Genomic DNA, 20,501 nt, shown 5'->3' with positions numbered 1-20,501 from the left:
AGCTTTTGTCTCCCCTTACCCTTATTTCCCAAAAAGCAGCTTCCAGAAGTCAGATGCTTGGTATGTATGAAGAGCCCGATATAACAAGGTGTTGCGGGCTTGAAAAGGCAAGGCTATTGCAAGTGCCAGTTTTCCAGATGGATACAGTACTCAGTATGCAAAGTGCTGCTCCTTTGGAAAACATAGTAAAAAGCCTAATTTTCAAATATCTTCATAAGATTAAGTGAATTATGCATATTTGAATAGCTTGGTTTCAAATATTGGTGCAGATGGCAGCACTCTGCCAAATGTTTTTTCTAAAAACTGTGAAGTAATTTTTTTCCTCTTTGAGTAATATGACATTTCAGTTAATGTCACCTCAAATAATAACCTGCTGCATGTATCAATAGAAATAGCAAGCATATACATTTCTTATTGTAATGCACCCCTCAATGGTGGATGGTGTTATACGTTCCTTCTCATGTTAGGCACCTCTCAAAGAGAGGAGTGCATAAACGGATTGAAGTGTCAAAAATCAGCCATCACAGAAAGGACATCGGACTGGTTTTATTGAAGCCAAGAGTTCATTTACATCCAAAATATCCTGATATAAGTTGTTCTGACCTACAATAAAACGAGATCTTTGTTCTGACAGGGGAAGCGTGCTAGAATACAGAGCTGTGAAGCTAAATTTCCGTTTATGAAACGGAAAAGTCATGCTACCCCTTTTCTATAGCAGTTGCACATTCACTTTAACTCGTTCAAATGTTCTTCCCTTGAATTTCTGACAATAAAACTCTTGATATGTTTTTATGTACAGGGATTTTACTGGATGTTATTATTCTTTTATCATCATAAATGTCTTTGTCAGGTTCATAGAGCTGGAAGCATTCCCAGTGTAATAGTTTTAATTACGTTTTTCCCTAGTGAGGCATGATCAAAATTCCAACTTCTCCTGCAGTTTGACTTGGCTGTGGTTATCTGCATGCGCAGTTTTGAGTCATTGGTCACTGTCTTGTTTGGTTCCTGTGCCACCCAGAGATGTTGGTGAATGGGAGATGATGTTATTTCAACTGGTGTTCCATTTCCAGGGATGTGTGCACGCTCCTGTTAGTTCTTGTCCTCTACGTATGTTCCCTCTTTCCCAAGATGCTGTAGTGAGTGGCTGTGACGTGGGACAGATTGTGTAGTTTTTCAGACTTGTGATCCCAATGTGATATAATCCCCTCCTTGTGTACGAAGCCCACCTACCTTAATTAGCACTGCAGTGTCACCAGCTGTGATGTTTTACCTTGAGCTTGAAAAATGTATGTTGCCCTTCAGAGTCATTAAATTAACTTTCTCATCAAACTGTGAGCATGTATAGAGATCAATGAACTTTGAAGCAAATCAGCCTATTCCTTTGGTTCCTTCTCTCTCTTCTTATATTCCTTCATGCGTGGAATTCAGTCGTGCTGGTTTTGTGATTAGCAAAGATTAAAAGTTGTAGTGAGAACTCAGGTCGTTGGTGCAATGTTGGCAGTGTTGGAGAGGTCACTGAAATAGTAATGAGTAAAGACGACACCTTTAAATGCCAGTAGATCGATTTACTGTGTGTGTCAGCAAATAAATAATGCAGCTGTCTGCCAAATTGATGTGCAGAGAAAGCCGTAGAACTTGGGTGTGAATAGCTAATAATTTTGCTTCAAAATTTGATGGAAAATACTTATACTTGTTGATTATTAACCTGTTTTAAAGGGAATTTCTTTGGCCTAAGCATCTAAGGTCCTTGGTAGGAAGTAAATAACACCGAACAAATAGCCTGTCTGGCTTTGTTTACATTATGCATGGTCAATTCCACACCCATAAAAAATTCAGGTGAGCTTTAGCTCTCCACGCAGCAGAGATTGGGTGGGCTGGGGTAGGATGGTGTTGGCGTAGCATTAGTCTGCTTTCTGGGTTGTTCGTGTGTGAGTAGAAGATGTCAATGAACACCATGTATATTGCTTCCTTCCGTCAGATGGGACTCCATCATTTCTTATCAGGACATTTAGAGGGTAAATAATCAAGTTGTAAGATAAGTTGATTGTAGGCCCTAAATCTCTTGGGTGGGTTCTGTTAAAAACATCTGTCTCAGCTGGCTGTTACAGATGGGCGACACAACAGGTTTAGTCTCTGTGAGGAATAACTTATTGCTGTTCATGAATTCAAACCTTAAGGAGCTTCTGTTCCTTTCAGAACAAGTAGATGTGGACTGGGAACATTAGGGCTTGATAGGCTTTGAATTTTTAAAAATGTTGAATGCATTTTAAAAGTTGCTTTGCACAAAATTGAGTGTTCAGTTTGCATCGCGTGCATGCTCCTGTGGGCTTGTGCACTTCTTCGCATAAAATCCTCCTGACCTGGTGGAGTGTTTTGTCTGCATAGGCATGTTAAATGGTATGATCAACCAGTGTTTTCAGTGCACAAACATGATGACATGATGTGTGCAAGTTGTTAGTCCATTTCCATCCGAGTAACAGCACCACCTCCTGGAATATATGTAAAGACTGAGCAGTAAAAGTTATCTAATGCAAGTTATTCAGCTGGTTACCGAACAATTACTACAGTATTACAAGAACTCCAGAAGTGGATCCTAAGTTGCTGACTGTCCTGGGTGAAAATGGAATAACAATGGCAGGATGACTCCAGCTGCTGTGTGCCGGCCTATATTTGGTGTCCTTGTAGCGGTCGTTTGGGACTTTATGGAATGTTCCTGGTGGTGACAGGCGCTGCGGGCAGGCGCTAGGTGAGAATAAGCAGTTAAAACCCTGCTGCGAAGCTTGACACTGCGTCCCATCACTGATTTGACACAGACCTCTGCTAGCATGTAGTGCATGTAGTGTGCTTGCTGCAATCAGCCCCGTTATGGTCTTGTATGGTAGGGCTGAAGGATATGTAGCCTTATTTGAATTTCAAAGAGCCTGCTATGGGACCATCTCATATTTTATGATGTCCTTCTATCTGTTGTAAAAGAAGTGTTTGAACCAACACATCTCTCTGAAAGAGCGTAGATACCAATGGAAAAAGTAGTATTTGTGCTAGAGTTCGTGATATTGCTGTGTGGAAGATTAATTCAGGAGGTGAAGGCTTGTACTGCATGCAAATTCCAGAAAAAAGGTCTGTTCTTTTTGGGGAAAAAATGACCTTGAGCATCAAAGACAAGTTGTCTTCATTGGCATAAATTGTTGTAGATTCATTGTCTTCTGTTATGCTCTTCCTGATCTGCCCCTCAGCTTTTTTTAAATGTTCGTTGCTTCAGTCCCTTGCTAAGAGCCATAGTTCTGTCATTTCTGTCCTGGAATAGGGTCTGTATTTCATGTTGTAACTACTGTTCTAATTAAGGACACCTTCACCTATTGTGCTTCAGTTTCTTGAAAGGAAAAAAAAATACTTGAAATTTCACAAGTGGACCCGCATAGAAAATATGACAAACTTCAAGAGTGATTGCATAGTGGTTTGTGAGTATTTGTGCATTTGTGGTTTGTTTGTATTTTCTGTGCATATTCTGAAATCTTTCCGTGATAATCTTCATAGAGATTAATCTTATTAAATGTTATGCTAGGCTCTGTGTGAGCTCTTTGTAGAAAGACTGTAGCACGAACATATTTTCAGTGTGGGGAGCAGCTGTGTTTCTTTGAATGAGATCAGAAAGGTGGAGAACAACCTTCCCCAGCAGAATACAAAGGTCTGTGACACAATTCTCGGAGCAATAGGGCGGAAGAGACAGCCAAGCCCCAAAGGATCTGCACACAATGAGATTTAGAGTTACTCTACACACTGCCAGAATAAACTCGGTTTGAATTGTTGGTGGCTTCTGACCACTTGCTAAATCCACTTGCAGGGCTTCAGGTGACCAGAATCTTTAAACTCTGGCATTGCTGAATTTTATTTTCAGAACAAAAAGGTTGATATATTCTGTAGCAAGAGTATTTTTTTCATTTCCATTTACTGAACTTTTTCAAGGTACAAGTTTTTTTAAAACCAATGCTTCAAAAATTTTACCTGTTCTTAAGCAAGTCTGTTTTCATTGGTGGTTGCTGCTAGGTGCATCTTAATTTCTTTAGTGATGTAATGAGAAGAAGTTCTAGAACTGATGACCTTTACAACATTTCAGGGTTCACCAATGAATTGTATGTTAGACGCATGGACATACATGTTTTGAAAAGGTCAATTATGACAAGTGTTTGGAATTTGCATAATTACGCTCACCACAGTGCTTTGAATAAAAATAGCAAGTGCTTTGCCCTTTTAAGTGTTTTCCTCTCTTCCTGTCTTGAACTTGCTTTTACTAAACCATTCCAACGTTGAGGAATACTGGGAACACGGACTGTGTCAGGAGTCCCAGCTGCAGGCTCTGAACAGGAGGAGGAAAATGGGAGCAGGATGGACAGAGCTGCTTTGCTCTGGCTCTCCTGCAGTGAAGTCAGACGGGAGCTGGAAGAGATGCCCCTGGACCACCTGTGGTTAGGTAGGGCCTTGGGGATGGTTGTTCTGATAATGAATTCAGGTTATCTGGGTGAAAAAAGACCCAAGTGAGGCACCAAAGAGATGCTATGGCAGGAGGTGTTGAATATGGATGGGAAGGTGAGGGCCAGAGAGGAGGGCAGAGAGGCGTGAATGGCAAAGGTGAGTCTGTGTAGAGACCTGAGTTACATGTCTGGCACCTGGCAGGATTCTGAGAAATTCCATGCCTGCAGGCAGATATTTCATCCCCCTCTAGCAATGGTTGAGTGGGCAACCAGTACTGCAGTGCACAACCTGCTGCTGCTGCTAGATAGTCTGTTCACGCAGGAGTCTGAGTGTATCCCGCATCTCTAGAGATTGTGATCCTGCAGATAATCAATGGATATCTCTGATGCTGCAGGAGGAATTTTCAACAACATATTAAAAATATATATATATTAATAGCCCAAGTTAGAGGGAAGAGAAGGTGATGCGGTGTAATGAGTAGTGTTTCTTCAGTTGTAACTTTTATGGTATCTTATCCCAGAACTGTTTTTATCATTTTTAGAGCAGAGTGTCTTGTTTTCGAGTTATAACTACAGTGAAGAAAGTGGTTGCTGAAGGTGAAGTAGTGATAAGAGTAGGAGAATCCTTGCCAGAGGAAGGAAGCCTTCGTGGCCAAGCCAGTGGAGCTTTGTCCTGAAGATCACAGTACTTCTGTGCCTCTGGGTTCAAGTTCCACTAGGCAAGTTACTTAAACTAGACTTTGCATGGTGTGCCACTGATGGGATGTTTCCTGGCTTTCATGTGCCCAGTTTGATGCTCAGGGATATGATTTGTAGAAATGTTGAGTAGCTGCTTCTGAACTTAGTGTAGGCCCTCTGCTTTAGAGCCCTTCAAGATTTCGGCAGTGCTGGCATCGTCGTCTAGAAATGTCAGATTTAACCCAAAATGGTCTTCACAGCACACAGCTCTACTGAAGTATTAGAGTGGATCCTGGATTCAGTGGTGTTAATGCATCCTGAATCCTGAGCCAGCCGCCTCGATTCTTCACTGGAGCTGATCAGCAGAGGCCCCACACCATGGTTGTGTTGGCTCAGGAACTAACTTGATCAAAACTACCTAAAGCATCTCTGCAAGCTGTTGAATTGAGTTAGGCAGATGTATCCATGAAGTGCTTTATAATAATTTTTAAATTCTCTGGAAATCAGGTCTCAGAAGTCTCAGTTAAGGTATCCAAAAGAAAAAGAAACGTTTTACTTTCATCTCTTTGCTTTCGTTTTCCATTTGTAAAACGACAATAATACTAACCTCTCATCTCACATGGGTCATTAGGAAAGATAACTTGTTTATGCAGAAGATAAGAAATTCTGCCTTCAGAATGGGATTTCAGTGATGTATGGCAAATATGGCCTCTGAAGAATAGGCAGAATAATATGCAATTTAAAGAAAGGAAAAGCAACCAGCTGTTCTGTGACCTCAGTGAGACAGGTGATGAAGGGAAATATTTTGGTCACATAATGCTAGGCCTTAAAGCCATGGGAGGGTCAAATTAATGTTATTCAGGTAGCTTGAATTCTGACAGCTTTTAACTTCGAATGCTTCAGTTTCCAACCATAGCAGTTATCTTAGTGGACTGTGCATTAAAAGTGTAAGACGTGCTACCCTGCACTCTGAACAACACCGTCAGTCAAAGCCAATGCTTTTTTCTCCCCTCCATGTTAAATTACTTAATGTTTTGTGTTGTTGTTCCAGCCACTTTAGACATTTTATATGCATGGTTGTCAGATTGTTGAGAACTAACATGGGGGCTGACACATTAATATTGCAGAGGAGAGCAGACCTTACAACGTACTGAATTATATAGCGCCAGCTCCAGCACCTAAACGCAGGAGGCCTGGAGGCTCACGCAGGAAATCTCAAGGGAGCTGAATGATCCAAAGCACGGGAATTTTGATGGTGGTTTTTCAAGTAAGAAAGAATGGAGGCCATGTGGTTGGGTTTAATATGAGCATCACCTGCAGACTCAAATGAAATATAGCCTCTGTGGTGCTGTGCAACGAGCTGGGTCAGGAGCCTTCTGGAGCGCATCAGTGATGCCAATAGGCTGACAGAGCAGGGTGCTGCTCTCCTGTTGGTGTCCTGATGCAGTTAAGCTGAAGGATAAAGCAGGAACTGGCTTTAAACCCCCACGGATTATGGTGGTTGAAAGATTTATTTTCTACATATCTCTAGTTCGGTCTTTTGGTGCTGTGATGACAGGAGCAGAGTGCCTGCTGCGGGGCTGCGCTCTGTGAAGTTTGGCACGTGGGGATGTGCAGAGCTTCAGGGCCTGCAGGGAGAATGAACTCTATGTGCTAGGAAACACATTTTCCTTCTGTGCAAGGATGTTCAGCATTGGGACTGCCTAGATCACCTTTAAAATCTACGGTACTTATTATTTATTGTTGCTTTTTCTCAGAGAGAGCTCTGTTGGCTTGAGGTTTGGTACATTGGAGGTTGTAGAAATTGAAAAAAGCTGTTGTATTTTATTTCTTCCAGCTATGTACATGCAAGCCCTGCCTTACAATTACTGGAGCAGCAGTGGATAGTGTTTTACAAATGGGATGACTTGGTTGTTGTCATGTATTTCCTACAGAGTAGGAGAGTGGCTACTGAGAAAACAATTTAAAAATAAAATCAAGAACACTTGGCGATTCAGATAACATTTTTTCCTTCTCTCATTTTGTTGTAAGGAAAGAATAAGTGCCAAGAGAGCAAAGAGGCTGTCAGTGACAGCATGTGCTGCCCACCTTGTGCTGCATGGAAAGAACAAAGAATTTTATTTCTGCCTTATTTTAATGACTCACTCTACGGAAGGAGGGGGGGGAGGTTGCTGTGTCATTTTCCTCTCGAAATTCCACAGACGATTAATTTTCAGTTCATTTGCTGACATTTATCACATAAAACGTGGCTTGTCATAGTAGTTACTAAACCCTGTTGGAAACGGTGGATCAGATTCATTTGCAAAAATGAGGCAGAGCAGATGCAACCCTTGTCATACATCTAAAATCAGGAAGAATTAGAGGTCAGAAGGCTTCAAAGCTGCTTTTATGCAGTGTCTACTTGTAGCTGGGTTCCTGGTCCTTTTTAAGAAAGTGAAAGGCTCTGGCCAGCTGGGCATCGTAGAAGCAAGAACAATCAATTAATGTCAGATAATGTACATTGATCTTTCTAAGGCAAATTTGAGTCAATTTTAGAAGGGATAATTTTTTTTGGGGGGGGCGGAAAAAAAAAGTTGAGTATGAATGAGCTTGCCTTTGGATGCTTTGTCTGCTCTCCTGTTGGGGCAGAGCACGGAGCTGGTGTCCTGGGTGAGGATTTCCTCTCCTCGCCTCCCTGGCTGTCCCTGTTGCCTTGATGCTGGAGGTTTTGCCCCCTCCTGAAGCAGTGGAAAATTGGCTTCCAGCTCTTGTCTGGAAGATGGCAGGGAGTATCTGTGAGTCAGGAAGTAGCTGGAAGTCAGGGTGGAGGTTTGAGGTTGGTGATAGGAGACGGGATGACTGTGTAGCCATGGGAGAGTTAATTTAGGGAGGATGGAGAGGCTAGAAATGTATGGAGTGACTCTTCCTCATGCTGTAGAAAGAAAGAAACCTCTGTAGGAGTAAAACCCTGCTTTAAATCTCAAAGAACAAGTATGATCAAAACAATCCCCTCTGTGTTCCTCCTTTCCTGCAACTGTCTGCAGTGTCAGTGGTTTCCTGCCCATCTGATGCCTGCTGTTACTGCTGGTTCAGTCCTGCCTGCTCTGGGACAGGCGCTTCCACCTCCGCAGTCCCCTCAGATCCTGCTGGTGGTTCCCTTTCAAAGCCGTGCGGAGTTTCCCATCCCAGAAGGAGGCAGAAACACGTAATTAAAGAGCTCTGAAAAAGGCAGGTAGGGGCAGAGAATGTGCCTGTGTTTGGGTATCACTAAGGGAAAATCCTTGTATCCGTATAGCTAAGTCGGTTAGAGATGGGCTGGATAAGTGGATGATAACGGGGGTGGAAAACTGGGCTGATTTGCAGGCAATAAAGAGCATTTTGGGCATGGCAGTCGATGCGCTGGAGGGCAGGGCTGCAATGCAGAGGGACTGAGACAGGCTGGAGAAGTGGGATGAGGGGAGCCTCAGCAAGCTCAGTAAAGGCTGGTGGTGGAAAAATCCCTTGCAGAGGTCAAGCTGGGAGCTGGCTGTTTAATTAGTAGCTTTGGATCAGCTCTCCTCAAAGGTGCTCTGGGACAGGAGAAGGGGCAGCAGACATAAGTGGGAACAGGAGATGTTCTGGCTGGATGGAGGGGAAAAAATTGCCATGAGGATGGTCAAACTCTGGGGGCAGATCCTGGAGAAAGGGAGACATCTCCGTTGTTGGAGACGTTCAGAACTTGCTGGGCAGAGCCTTGAGCATTGTGTTTTCAGTAGGATGTTGGGTTAGAGACCTCCCGAGGTCTATTCCCATCTATGTGGTTCTACTTGGCAGCTGACAAGCAGTTTGTTTGCTTCTTACCCTCAGCTCTGAATCATTCAGTTGTTGAACTCTGTACCCGGCTTCACTTTCCCAGTGCCCCTTCTTGGGAAGGATGCTTTATTTTTTTTATTACTCCAGACAGTTTTAGTGCTAAAATATTTCTTTAGATATTTTTTTAAGCAAGGTGGCCTCTGGCTGCAATTAGTGTCCCGTTGGAAGAACTGGCAGCATTATATAGCAACACTAAAGCAAATCATTCTACCTCATGGCATTATTACCTTGATCTGAAAATTTCCCCAGGCTGCAATTTGTCACTAATATTGCCTTCAGCTAAACTTATCCATACAAAAAAAAAAGTTAATAGAGCTGCAGTTCTGGAGTTGCCATCACCATTTTTTTTGGATGAATTATTACTTAGTATATTTTATTGACCAAGCCCGTAGAGTTCTTGGTCCTTGAAAAACGATGCAGTGGTTCATCACGGACTCCATAAATTGTTGGGCTGTGTAGCAGCAATATCTTACTCTCCTGCGCCGTAAGAAAGGAAGGTATCTCTGAAACACTGTAGATGCGTACTGCACAGAGGTAGGAATTGCTCTGTGTGGATTGACTGATACAGACACATTGCCAGACAGAAAAACTGATCTGATGACACCTAGTTTTATTGTGGCTTTTGTGCTTTTGCTTGTTTTATGCCACACTTAACAGAATTTGAATGCTGTGACAGTGACATACTGTAATATGTAATTTTACCTGAGACAATGCAGCTGGAATTAATGAATTGGAGAGACAAGGTTGAGGTGCTTTGTCATCAGCTGGTGCTGGGTAATGCTTTCTTGATGGAAGTGTAAGCTGCTTGCGGAAATTCCCATTTGCCACTGGGTCAGGAGGAGTTGGTATTCAGGGGCATGTGTGGTGTGAAAGGTGTCTTGCCTCCACATTAACAGCAAATTATGCTGTCTACTTCATTGTGGTGTCTCTTAACCTTCCTTGGTAAGAGCCTTTGGATTCAGAGTTGCTTACTTGCTGCCATTCTTTGGTGATGGCTTTTGAAAGGGTCTCAGTGGTCCAGCCCAGAGGATCTTAACTGAGGTACTGGGCCCTGAAGGAACAAATTAAATCTCAGGAAACAAAATCTTAAGGTGAGGAGCTGTAAAACTCATAACCCATCTCTTGAATTGTGCCTTGAAGCTAACAGTAGCCACTAGAGTGCAGAGCGTTTTTATAATATGCTTGTGGAGTCATTGCTGCTGCTGTTTCCATCTAGAAAAGAAACCAGTTATTAGCTTCTAACAGAAAAGGGACTCCAGACTTGTCACTTTCTTCTTGTGCCAATGTATGGCTGTTAACGAAGGCTGATCCTGAAATGCCACCGAGCTATGATGGTCTTCAGATCGTTAGCTGGGACCTCTGTTATCTTGGACACTGAGCGCTGCCTGGTCCAGCACTTCCAGTCCCCTGTACAGAAGAACTCAACCTTAAGGCCGTGCTTATGCCTCTGGAAGTGTCTGATAGAGTCCCATTTTCTCAGTGTAGGTTGCCCCTCTTGGACCAAATGGGTGCATTCAGATCAGTCTGCCTGGTACGTTGGGTACCCTCCCTTGGGTATCTCAATGCAAAATGCCTGCTTTGCTTTCTTCTAGTTCAGCCTAGGCTTCCGCTGCCTCAAAACAACACCTAGCCCACCTGGAAAGTCAAGCGAAGTAGGGCTATTGTATTCTCTAGGGTAATGCTAGTTAAACAAGCAAACTGCAGTTAAATTCATGTATTCCATTGGCTTTGCTCACAGCTGAGCTGTTACTGGAGAGCTGAACTGAACTGAAATCTGTTTTTGTATGTATCTTTTTTTTTGAGGTGAGAAAGCAACTCAGATTAGGAGGAGACTGGTAGAAATTTTTTAATAGCCTACTAAAATTACACTTTATGTTCAGTTGGACCATTATGTTAGCTTAACTTAGTTCTACTGGCAGGTATCTTTTTTTTTTTTTTAAAAAACCAAGGAAATAGAACTATAAAACCAGCTGGTACTCATGCTTTGCAAGTGTTTTCAGAGTTGTGGTTCTTTTAAAACATGTTTGTCACTTAACTTAAAGGACTGTGTTAAGAGAAGATGAAGAGAAATCAATTGACGTAAGGGAGACTAGTGGACTTTAAATGAGTAGTTTCTCTAGTCAATAATGCATATATTAAGATGTGTGAAAATACCTGCGTGCATGATAGGCTGTGATGGCTTGTCGAAGAGCTAGGCTGGGAGAAACTGATTTCATATCCAGTTGATAAGCTCATGCTAATCTGCATATCAACTAACTTTTTGTTGTTTAAATAACACAAGTATCCTGTCCTAATTCTGGGTCTCCAGCGGTGAAGGCCATTCTTCAAGTTTCTTTCCCCGTCCTTGAGTGAGAGTTGCGTTTTGTTTAACATTTATGCTGGTTAGCACCGAGAGGTTGGGTTTTGGCTGCTGTGGGCTGCAGACCCTGACACGGAGGACGTCTGTTGGTAAGCTCCGTCCCTGGCAAGCTGTCCCTTGAAGCAGAACTGGGGGAGCCCTGGTCGTCGCTGCTCATCATTCCAAGGTTCAGGACCACCAAGGACTTTGGCCTCTGAGCCCCTTCGGGACCAGCAATGGTACCCTCTGAGAACAGGTGAACCCATATGGAGAAGCCCCAACAGGAGGATGAGGCATCAGTACAGAACTTGTGCTACACGGTCCTTTATTTTGAAGAGAAATCATGAAAGCTCGAGGGGAGGGAAAAATGCCAATCTTGGCTTAGTAGGTGTTTGGCAATGCAAAGTGGTTTTAAAAAGCCATTTCTTCAGCTTTATGCAAGGATAGCATTTTTGTCTATTCACTGCCAAACGCAGGATAAGGATCTTAAGGAAGGACACAGACATAATAAACTGATGGCAAAGATAGATGGGGTAATAAAGGGGAGAGGGTGAAACCAAAAAGCTAAATTTCCCTGTTGACGATAGCACTGATAGCTACCACACGCACAAAAGGGACATGCTCTTCTGCATGGGGTAGTAACATCCAGTGTGGGAACATAATGGAGAAATGGGGATATCAGAACTGTTCAGAAATGTAGCATTCAGTTCTGAATTTATTGAATTTAAATGAGTTTAAAAAGTGGTTTAGAAATGACTCGTTTCTATTTCTGCATGCATTTTTGTGGTCTGTTAAAAATACAGTAAAATGGGCAAGTATACAGGGGGAAGAAAAAAAGAAAAAGCTGAATATGGATAATGCTTTCTTCTATGTACAGAAACAGTCTGAATAAAATCAGATGAGTAATGGTCTTTCTTTGATACCAGCTATGTGGGGGTACTGGATAGCAGTACAATATGAACAGCTGTCAAGCAGTACTGTGATATAATTTGATGTTGTCCTTTGAAATCCTCTGGCTGACATTTCTTAAAGTAAATTGTGATTTTTGGTACCCGCTGAATGTGCTTCAACTGACCTTCCGTTCCAGTAAAGGTACTTAGTACTGCCTGGAAACTTGGCTGCTCAGGTATGCAAAGTTACATGCCCAAAATCAAAAATACCTTTGGGGAAGAAAACGTGTACTTCTATTCTCATTCATCTTGATCTTGGCTGTTAAAGTATAAAACCTGCACTTCAATCTTTTTTCCTGATCTTTTTGCCGGGTGTTTAATATGTGCCATATCCTTGGGGAAAAATGCAAAGTGGTCCATTCATTGACCTGCTCCCCTGCAAGTGATTGCCACTGTTAGTACCTCCTAGTTCATTGCCTATCAATGTGAAATGTGCAATTTTTGTGTGCCAAATGCCTCATTTTGTTTGCTCTAAATCCCATTTTCTTTCAGTTTCATTTTAAACAGATGTTTTCTAAATCCGTCCACAAATAGCAATTATGTTTTATAATGATGATCGTTGTCACTTAAGTTTCTAACTAGTGGTTTGATTCCCTGCTCTCAGCAATGTAAAACTGAGATAACTCAATTGAAGTTCAAGCCGTGGTGGTATAAAACTGGTGCTGCTGAGTGGAAAAGTTAGGTCTTTTATTTCAGGTTTTTGGAGGTTTTGCACATTTCCTAGCATCCAAAGCTGCTCTATTTTAGATTTTACTTACTTTTATTTTCAGAAGATCCAAATTGGATCTTTTCTTGCACCACAGGGAAAAAAGAAAATCTGCCATTACCATTCTGAAGTGGTGATGATAAATACCTGCTCCTGCAGCCACAGGGAACCTTTCCCTATCCTATTAGAGTTTTGGTCAAGGTCCCTTACGGGGTCCGTAGCTGGCAGTGGGAGAAGTGCTCACCCACTTTTGTCATCCAGGAGCCTTTCTGATCCATGTGCCTCGTGGTAGTTGGGTTGCAGCATTTCTCCTGCTCTTTCTCAACCCTCGACAATATTTCTCTGCCTGTGAAATGACTTGAACAGATCTTTATTTGCCTTGTGGCTAGAGGCTGCCTATTGGTCTGTTGGTTTTTGCTCCTCAGCTCCTTGTACTTCACAGTACTGCAGCGTGACTTGCTAGTTTTCAGGTCTATTTATTTTAGCTTCAGCCTTCAAGGGATGTATGGAATGTTTTAAACCAGCTTTGCTTCTGGAGAAATCACAATGTGGAACTGAATCTTGTAGCACTGAGCGTGTCCACCTACGGCGCTGATTTTTGTCCCGGCCTGAGATGGGTACGATATCAAGATTTTCTCTGCATTTTGGTGAAGGGGTTCCAAAACTTTGCCCTGCTAATGTGTGATGCAGGGTGTATGTGCTGTCCTAAACAAAATGTTATCCACCTAACAGCCTGCCTGCTGAGGGGCTCTCGTTTGTCTAGGTTTGCTTATTTCTGGTAAGGGAGTTTCGTATGGGAAGCATAGGGGATGAAGCTGGGCTGTATTTTATTTTTTTCATCTGGTATTTGGTTAGGTGCATCTGCCTTTACCAAGAGCGTTCACCCTTTTCTTGCATTCTTGGGAAGGAACTTCTTATTTTCTCTCACAGTTCTTAGTTATTCAGAAATAGTATTCAGTTTTCCAAAATTCAAGTTGAATAAAACCATTTCCATTTTAAACAGAAGCATGAAACGATCTTTTGATACCTTCCCCATATAAGCTTTCATACCAGGCTTCCAAAACCTGGCATATTCCAGCTCTGTCTTGAGCCCTGAGTCATCCTTGAGAGATGTTGGCATTTGGAGTGAGGTTTGCAGCGAGCTGGAGCCCAATGCAAGTTGTCTGTCTACAGTCACGCGTGAATAGGTGATGAATCAGCAGTCTGTTGTCTCTGAGCCAAGAAACATAATTTATTGTTGAAAGCTTGTTTTGCGTGTGTGTTTCTAACAATGGGATGAGTTTCTGAATATTTAGACAAAGCAATTTTTGATTAAAAATACTTTTTGCAGTGGTATGATAGTTGAATTATGGTCTGTGGGCATTGGAGATGAAATGCTTGTTGCGGGGAGCTCTCTGGAAATTAGCCTATGAACAGGGTGCATTATGCTGCAAATTATTAAATATTGATTTCTGTAACAGTCTGCAGGCATCAATGAATTCAGCAATATGCTCGTAAATAATACGAAAAAGATTAATATCTCAACAGAAAAAGTAATTTCAGATACGTTTAAATAATGACTTTTGGTGCAAGTTAGAGCTGTGGTTACCAAGGAGGATTTTGGGCCTATTGCTGAGTACCCAAAACCACCGGGAGGATACCGCTACCTCTGTCTCTTGCAGCTCAGTTTCCCAAAGGTCCTTGGGCTGGGTTGGATGCCGAGGGTTTGTCTTCGGAGCTCCCACCTGCACTTCAGGGGATGCTGGCATGTTCTGTACACCGCTTGTTTTCATCTGTATGGCTCTGCGCTTTCCTGGCAGAGCGCTCTGAAGCATCTCAGTTAAGCACAGTTTAGCCTCTACGGAAAAGCTGTTGCTTGCAAGTCGTTCGCACCACTGATGGATTCCTTACAGTGGTTTAGAGAAGTTGTTGCTGCAGAGCATTTTCTCTGTGTTCATTACGGAGTCACTTCTCCGCAGACATTTGCAATTTGAATTTGTCATTACCTTTTCTCTCAGTGTAAGTATTTTAGAGCAGTGACTTCATCCAGAAAAAAAAAAGGAGATTGCTTTTGTCTTAATTGTGTGGAGGGAGACAATTTTCATACGCTATCCCTAAGCATCATTTAGATAATTGTGTGAGGCACATTTTTGACTTACTGCTTCACTTTGTTCATGAGACAAAATCAGTGGTCTTCTGCAGATGTTATCTTTAAATTTCATTAGGAGGGATGATAACATCTGGGTCCTCAGGTCAGTGAAAATGAGACAGCTTTAGCTGCAGTTTGTGAATTTGTCTTGCATTTTGAGGTGCTTACAGAGCAGCAGGAGTGGAACTGCTCGTCGATGCGTCTGTGTGAGCTGTTATTGGTACCAAGAAAACGTGTGCCATTGACCTCAAATTTGCAAAATGCGTGGTTTAGTTAAAGAACAAAAAATGCTCATTAGAAGCTTGAGTAAAGGATGAGGCTTGGGGGAAAGAGGCTGGCTGGCAGATAGCTGTTCATTTGCCAAGTGCGGGTGAAAGCCAGTCATGCCTGGGTCACGCGGGGACTGTCCTTGTGCCAAATTAATGGCATGCAATATGCAGTCTGACGTCCCTCCCCACCTCAAACACTTTTATGGTTTTGATAAGGTATTTCAAGGATATTTGTACAACATTGGTTTTTATTGTGTTATGCTTTATTCTCTGTGCTGCAGTAACATTTAGGGTCTTGCAAGACCTGTAAAAAGAATGGCATGGGATATGGGATATGCCATCAGGGAGCAGTGCCATCCAGTCCTGGGGCAGAAACTAAAACGTTGGATATTGCGGGCTGCTTAACACTGTCACAGAGCTTTCCAGCTAGATTGAAAGCCGTCCCCCTCAAATCAGCAGTGTAGTCATCCCATTACAGATTTATGGCTGCAACAACCTGGCGCAGGGTTGTTGGCCTGATATTTCTGAGATGGTAGTATCTTAGTGAAAGGTGAGGATGCAATAGGTAAGTGAGCCAGATGGCTGCTTTCCAGTGAGCTGGTTGGGTATTGCATGACTAATGGCACAGTTTAGAAAAAACAAACAAAAGATCCTGAAAGTCCTTAGCTTAGGAGACTGCGCAGGGAGCTTTGATTGCTGTTAAGGTCAGTTAACTCCAGCAGGTCATTTACAGAACCGTGTTCTTTCAGTTGTGGTGGGAAAGCAAGTGGCATGTGGCTTTTTTCCTAAGCTTTTCCTTTTTTTTTTTTTTTTAAGGCTTAAAATGAAAAATTCCCCTTCCTAGTCTTCAGTCCTTTTTAGCTGTCACGAGACATGCTTGGACTGCAGTCACATACAGCTCATGACCATGTTACAAAACTACTTTAAAATCAAGTAATGTTAGCTGTAGCTTGAATAATTAATCAGGTCTTTATCTGGGTTTATTGCCAGCGTCATATCCTATAAGGTAAGCCATTTGTACTGCAGATACACCTAAGAGTAGGAAAAATGAGACAGAAACCCATTCTTTCACCTTTCATGTAACAGCTGAGCTTGAAACTAGCAGAGTCAGTAAGTGTAATGCCAAGTGTCAGCTGTGCGAACAAATGTGTAATAATTGTATTTTGGATCCAGCAGTGTTTTAGAGGAAACTGTTCATAGTTTCCAGCAGTTACTTTTGCAAGTGCATTCCCTTCTCTGATTTCTCTATCTCCAAGCTATATATGCAGAATAAAGTAGCAAAGCCAACTCGTGCTTTGCAGTTACTTCAGTTGTATGGTATGTAGTAAGTAACTATAACCCCAAGAAAGCTGGCAGAAGTCAGCTGTCTGCATAAGGCAGGTGTAGCTTTACTGATCTCGGGCTGATCACCCTTTTCAAGGGACTGGTTACTGTTGGTGTGTTTCTTAAAAAGTTGCTGGTGATGTGAGATAGGTATTAAAACTGTTTGAGTATATGGCCAATACTGAAGCTGGTAAGCTCTGGTTTATTCCTAGGTTGTTCACCTCTCATTCTTTCCAAGAATTTTGGCATTAGTGATACATAAATAGTCTTGGAATGTCTCTTTTTCTATACACGTGTGCATACATGCATGCTGTATATATAATTACAAAAAATGTATAACTGTGTAGGTAGAACATAATCTCTCACTTCTTCAAGTACTGTCAGGTAAATGGAGTTCCTCATGCAGCAAATCAGACAGTTTGGTTTTATAAAACGTATAACGTCTTTAGAAGGAGTTCCTCTGTGCTGTTTCAGAGCATCAGAGATCCACTCAGTTTGAGTGGTCAGAATATGGGACGAAAGGTTTTGGGGGAGGAGGTAGAGAGGAATGAACAAACTGTAGTTCTGACTTTTCCCCAGGTGTGGGAGCAGATGGAAAGGAGCTGTACTGGAGCAGTAGGGATGCCTGTATACCACAGTTGGGGTCATTACTATTGAGTATGAGGAGATCTGTGATACTCATAGATCCTCGTACTCCTCATACTCAATAGAGTATGAGGAAATCTAAGTTTGCAAATACCTTAAGTGTGGGAGACAGTGGGATTTGGCCAACCTCTTTTCAGTGGTTTGTGGGGACAGGACAAGGGACAATATTCAAAAAATGGATCACAGGAAGTTCCGCACCAACATGTGAAAGAACTTCTTCACGGTGAGGGTGACGGAGCACTGGGACAGGCTGCCCAGGGAGGTTGTGGAGTCTCCTTCTCTGGGGATACTCAAGGCCCGTCTGGATGCCTACCTGGGCAGCCTGCTCTAAGGAGCGTGCTTTGGCAGGGGGGTAGGACCTGATGATCTCTTGAGGTCCCTTCTAACCTGTGAGATTCTGTGAATGGGCATGCTTCTAGGTGCTAATATATCAGAATTCTGACTCCTTAATACTTCAAAATAATATGGAAATACACATTCAAGTGTGGAACCTTATGATACTTGTACATTTGGAGTGAAGAATAAATCAGTTATGTTGTGGGAGGTGTCCTCAGGTTTTCATCACGTCTGTGCAGCTGGTTTTACAATAGTCATATAAAAAAAAATGTCATGTACCACTGACACTCTCATAGAGTTCCCTTTTTGTAATTCAGACCAAATGCCCATTTCATTTAGCTCAGAAGTGAGTAGTGTTACCTGATTTTCTTTCCATTGTCTCTTTTCCTCTAGCTGGTACAACTTCTGGAGTTGGAAACCATGCAACTAGAAGCCTTTCTGGAGTGGAAGCAACTGGAACCGGTTTATTGGCAGTGGATGGTAATGACTCAGATGAATTTTAAAGGGTGCAGCTTGCTCAAATCTAACAAAGAGCTGACCACTTCCAAAGGCTCCTTTTAACAAAAATGCTGCAAAACAACTGTTCAGCAGCAGTTGAGAAAAAGGAGAAAAGGCCTTGGTAAAGTAAGGAACGATTTCTTAGTCTTTCATCCCTCAGTTTTCTTCAGAAAGAATCACCCAGCTAAGCTGAGGAAATATAGGGCAGAGTAGCAAAATTTCAGAAAGTTGATACAGATGAAAATGCTTGATCTTCATCTCTTTAATGTTTTTAAACATAGCATTCGTACATTTTATTAAAATTAAATGGGTTTTCAGAAGAGGGACTCTAAGCTTTATTGCAGACTTCAGAACAACTAAATTTGCAAGCAACTGATATTGAAAACAACTTCATTTTTTCCCAGCCAAATAGTGTGTTGAAATTGCCAATTTCCCCTTGAACTGTGCTGAATGATCATAAGAAAATCAATAAGCCTTTCTCTGTGCATCCTATGATTTCTCAAGTGAGTGTAAACGGTAGCATCCATCTCACTTCTCTCTACAACTTTTACCCATTTACAGTTGCAGAAAATAATTCTTTAGAGCACTGCATTAGCTGTATGAGTTTACAAAATCCTGAGAATCAGTGAGCTGACTATTAATTGCCCACATGCGTTGTTCTACACTAAAAGCCGGGCAGAGGAGTGTAATATTGTCTGACCTGTCTTGAATTCTTCCAGCGTAGAGCCAATCGAACTGCCGTTAGTTACGTGATGGTTTTTGACTTACTCATCTACCATCTTATAGGTGTTTGGAAAGCATCAGCACTAGAATAAGCCTGTCTCCAAAGACATACAGTCAAACAGTAGGTGCAAGTGCTATGGCATTTTGGTGTACTCATAGAAATATTTGCCTCTGACATGTTGAACAGTGTGGGAAGTACTGTGGTTGTTGGTGCTCACCTGCTTCATGGAGTTAAGTCCTAAATAAATACTTGCAAAAAACTTGACCAGTACATCTCTATTAAATAAGAGTTGAAGCGGTGGTTGAACAAGACATTCAACAGGCTGGATGGCCAAGTTGTGTTTTTTGTTGGTGATGGTTGTGTTTCCCATATGGTGTATGGGAATGAGATGTTCTTTGGGGATACAGTAGTTTTCTCTTTCCATTTTATCCATACGTCGTATTGCTGGTCTGATGGAGGGGATGATTCTTGCAGAATTATTGTCAGGTCTTCCTGGTGGCTGTGGGGAATGTGTGTAACACGTTCCTGATACAGCTTCCTTACTCTGATTACTGAACCTTTTAGTACTGATGGGCATTGTCTGCTCTGCAGCCTTCCCTGTATGTCTGAATCTAGATGCATTGGTCTCGTTCCTTACTCTTAATCTTTATATAAAGTGTTCACTGGACGTAAAATTACAAGTTATTTTTAGGAAGAGTGTTTCCATTCCCTTTACCCCATGCCTTGATTTTTATGTGCCTTTACAATTTGGGGAAATCCAGCCTCGCTCTACCTGGGTGTGGATGAACTCTGGCATGTGGTAGGGAATTGGTAATTTCAAATGAGTTCTGAAAGATCTGCCCACAAACTATTAACTCATCCTTCAGCATTTGCAAATGGAAAGTGCCTGGCTTAATGCCTGGCTTGGCTCCCAAGTCTTAATAGGGATCTACCAGCTATTGCTCTGAAATTGGTATGTCTCTCAGACTTATCTTTGCCTGATTCAGCAGCTAAAGTTGCATGGTTCTGTAGGAAAACAACTACTTAGTATCTCCACATCTTTTCATGCTTGGTTCTCTTTTTTTTAAACAAGTGCAGCAAGCTGTCAAGAGAATTTTTCTTCCATACTGTCTTAGTTCTGGGTTGTCAGATGAAATAAACGTTATTATTTAAAAAAAGAAACACCACAACTTTTCTGGATTTGATAAACCAGACATTACTGCTAAATATAGATGCTAGCCAGTTATCTGAAGCCTGCTGTTAATGGTATTTTCTCACTAACTTTAAAGTCTGAAATTAGTTGCTTTTAGTTGTTACCAAAACATATAGAACCAATAGAACCAGTTTTTTACATCCCAGAAAAGAAAGATTTTTTTTTTTGGGGGGGGGGGGTGGAATGTAAGGGTTTCAACTTCAGATGCGGAGCAGAAATGGAGAACTTAAGAAAATTTGAGGTAAAATAGAAAAGGGAGGACTGGGTTTTCATTTTTAACCTCAAATGTACCTGCTGCTATGCTCAGCATGAAGTATGAGATCATGAAGTTTCCTGCTGCTTGAAAGCACAGCCCCTTCCTTACCTCCTCATTTTAGGAAGTGGACCAATTTGCTTTTAAGTTAATGCACTGCA

General features: G+C 42.0%; 1 protein-coding gene across 5 annotated transcripts in view; it reads left to right on the top strand.

The window, feature by feature from the left end:
• Nucleotides 1-20,501, top strand: part of TEDC1 (tubulin epsilon and delta complex 1) — a 69,379-nt gene that overhangs the window by 27,266 nt on the left and 21,612 nt on the right. For 3 of the 5 annotated variants that reach the window (XM_048080234.2, XM_048080231.2, XM_048080232.2), the window contains one exon: nt 18,067-18,153. The exons of the other annotated variants lie outside the window; for them this stretch is intronic. In XM_048080234.2, coding sequence (XP_047936191.2) covers nt 18,067-18,153 — 87 coding nt within the window. The remainder of the gene's footprint in view (nt 1-18,066; nt 18,154-20,501) is intronic. 5 annotated transcript variants of the gene reach the window in all.

The sequence above is a fragment of the Anser cygnoides genome, chromosome 8, assembly GCF_040182565.1.
Source record: "Anser cygnoides isolate HZ-2024a breed goose chromosome 8, Taihu_goose_T2T_genome, whole genome shotgun sequence".
Classification (NCBI taxonomy): domain Eukaryota; kingdom Metazoa; phylum Chordata; class Aves; order Anseriformes; family Anatidae; genus Anser; species Anser cygnoides.
Note: the sequence above shows the minus strand (reverse complement) of the source record. Positions and strands in the feature narration are given on the sequence as shown.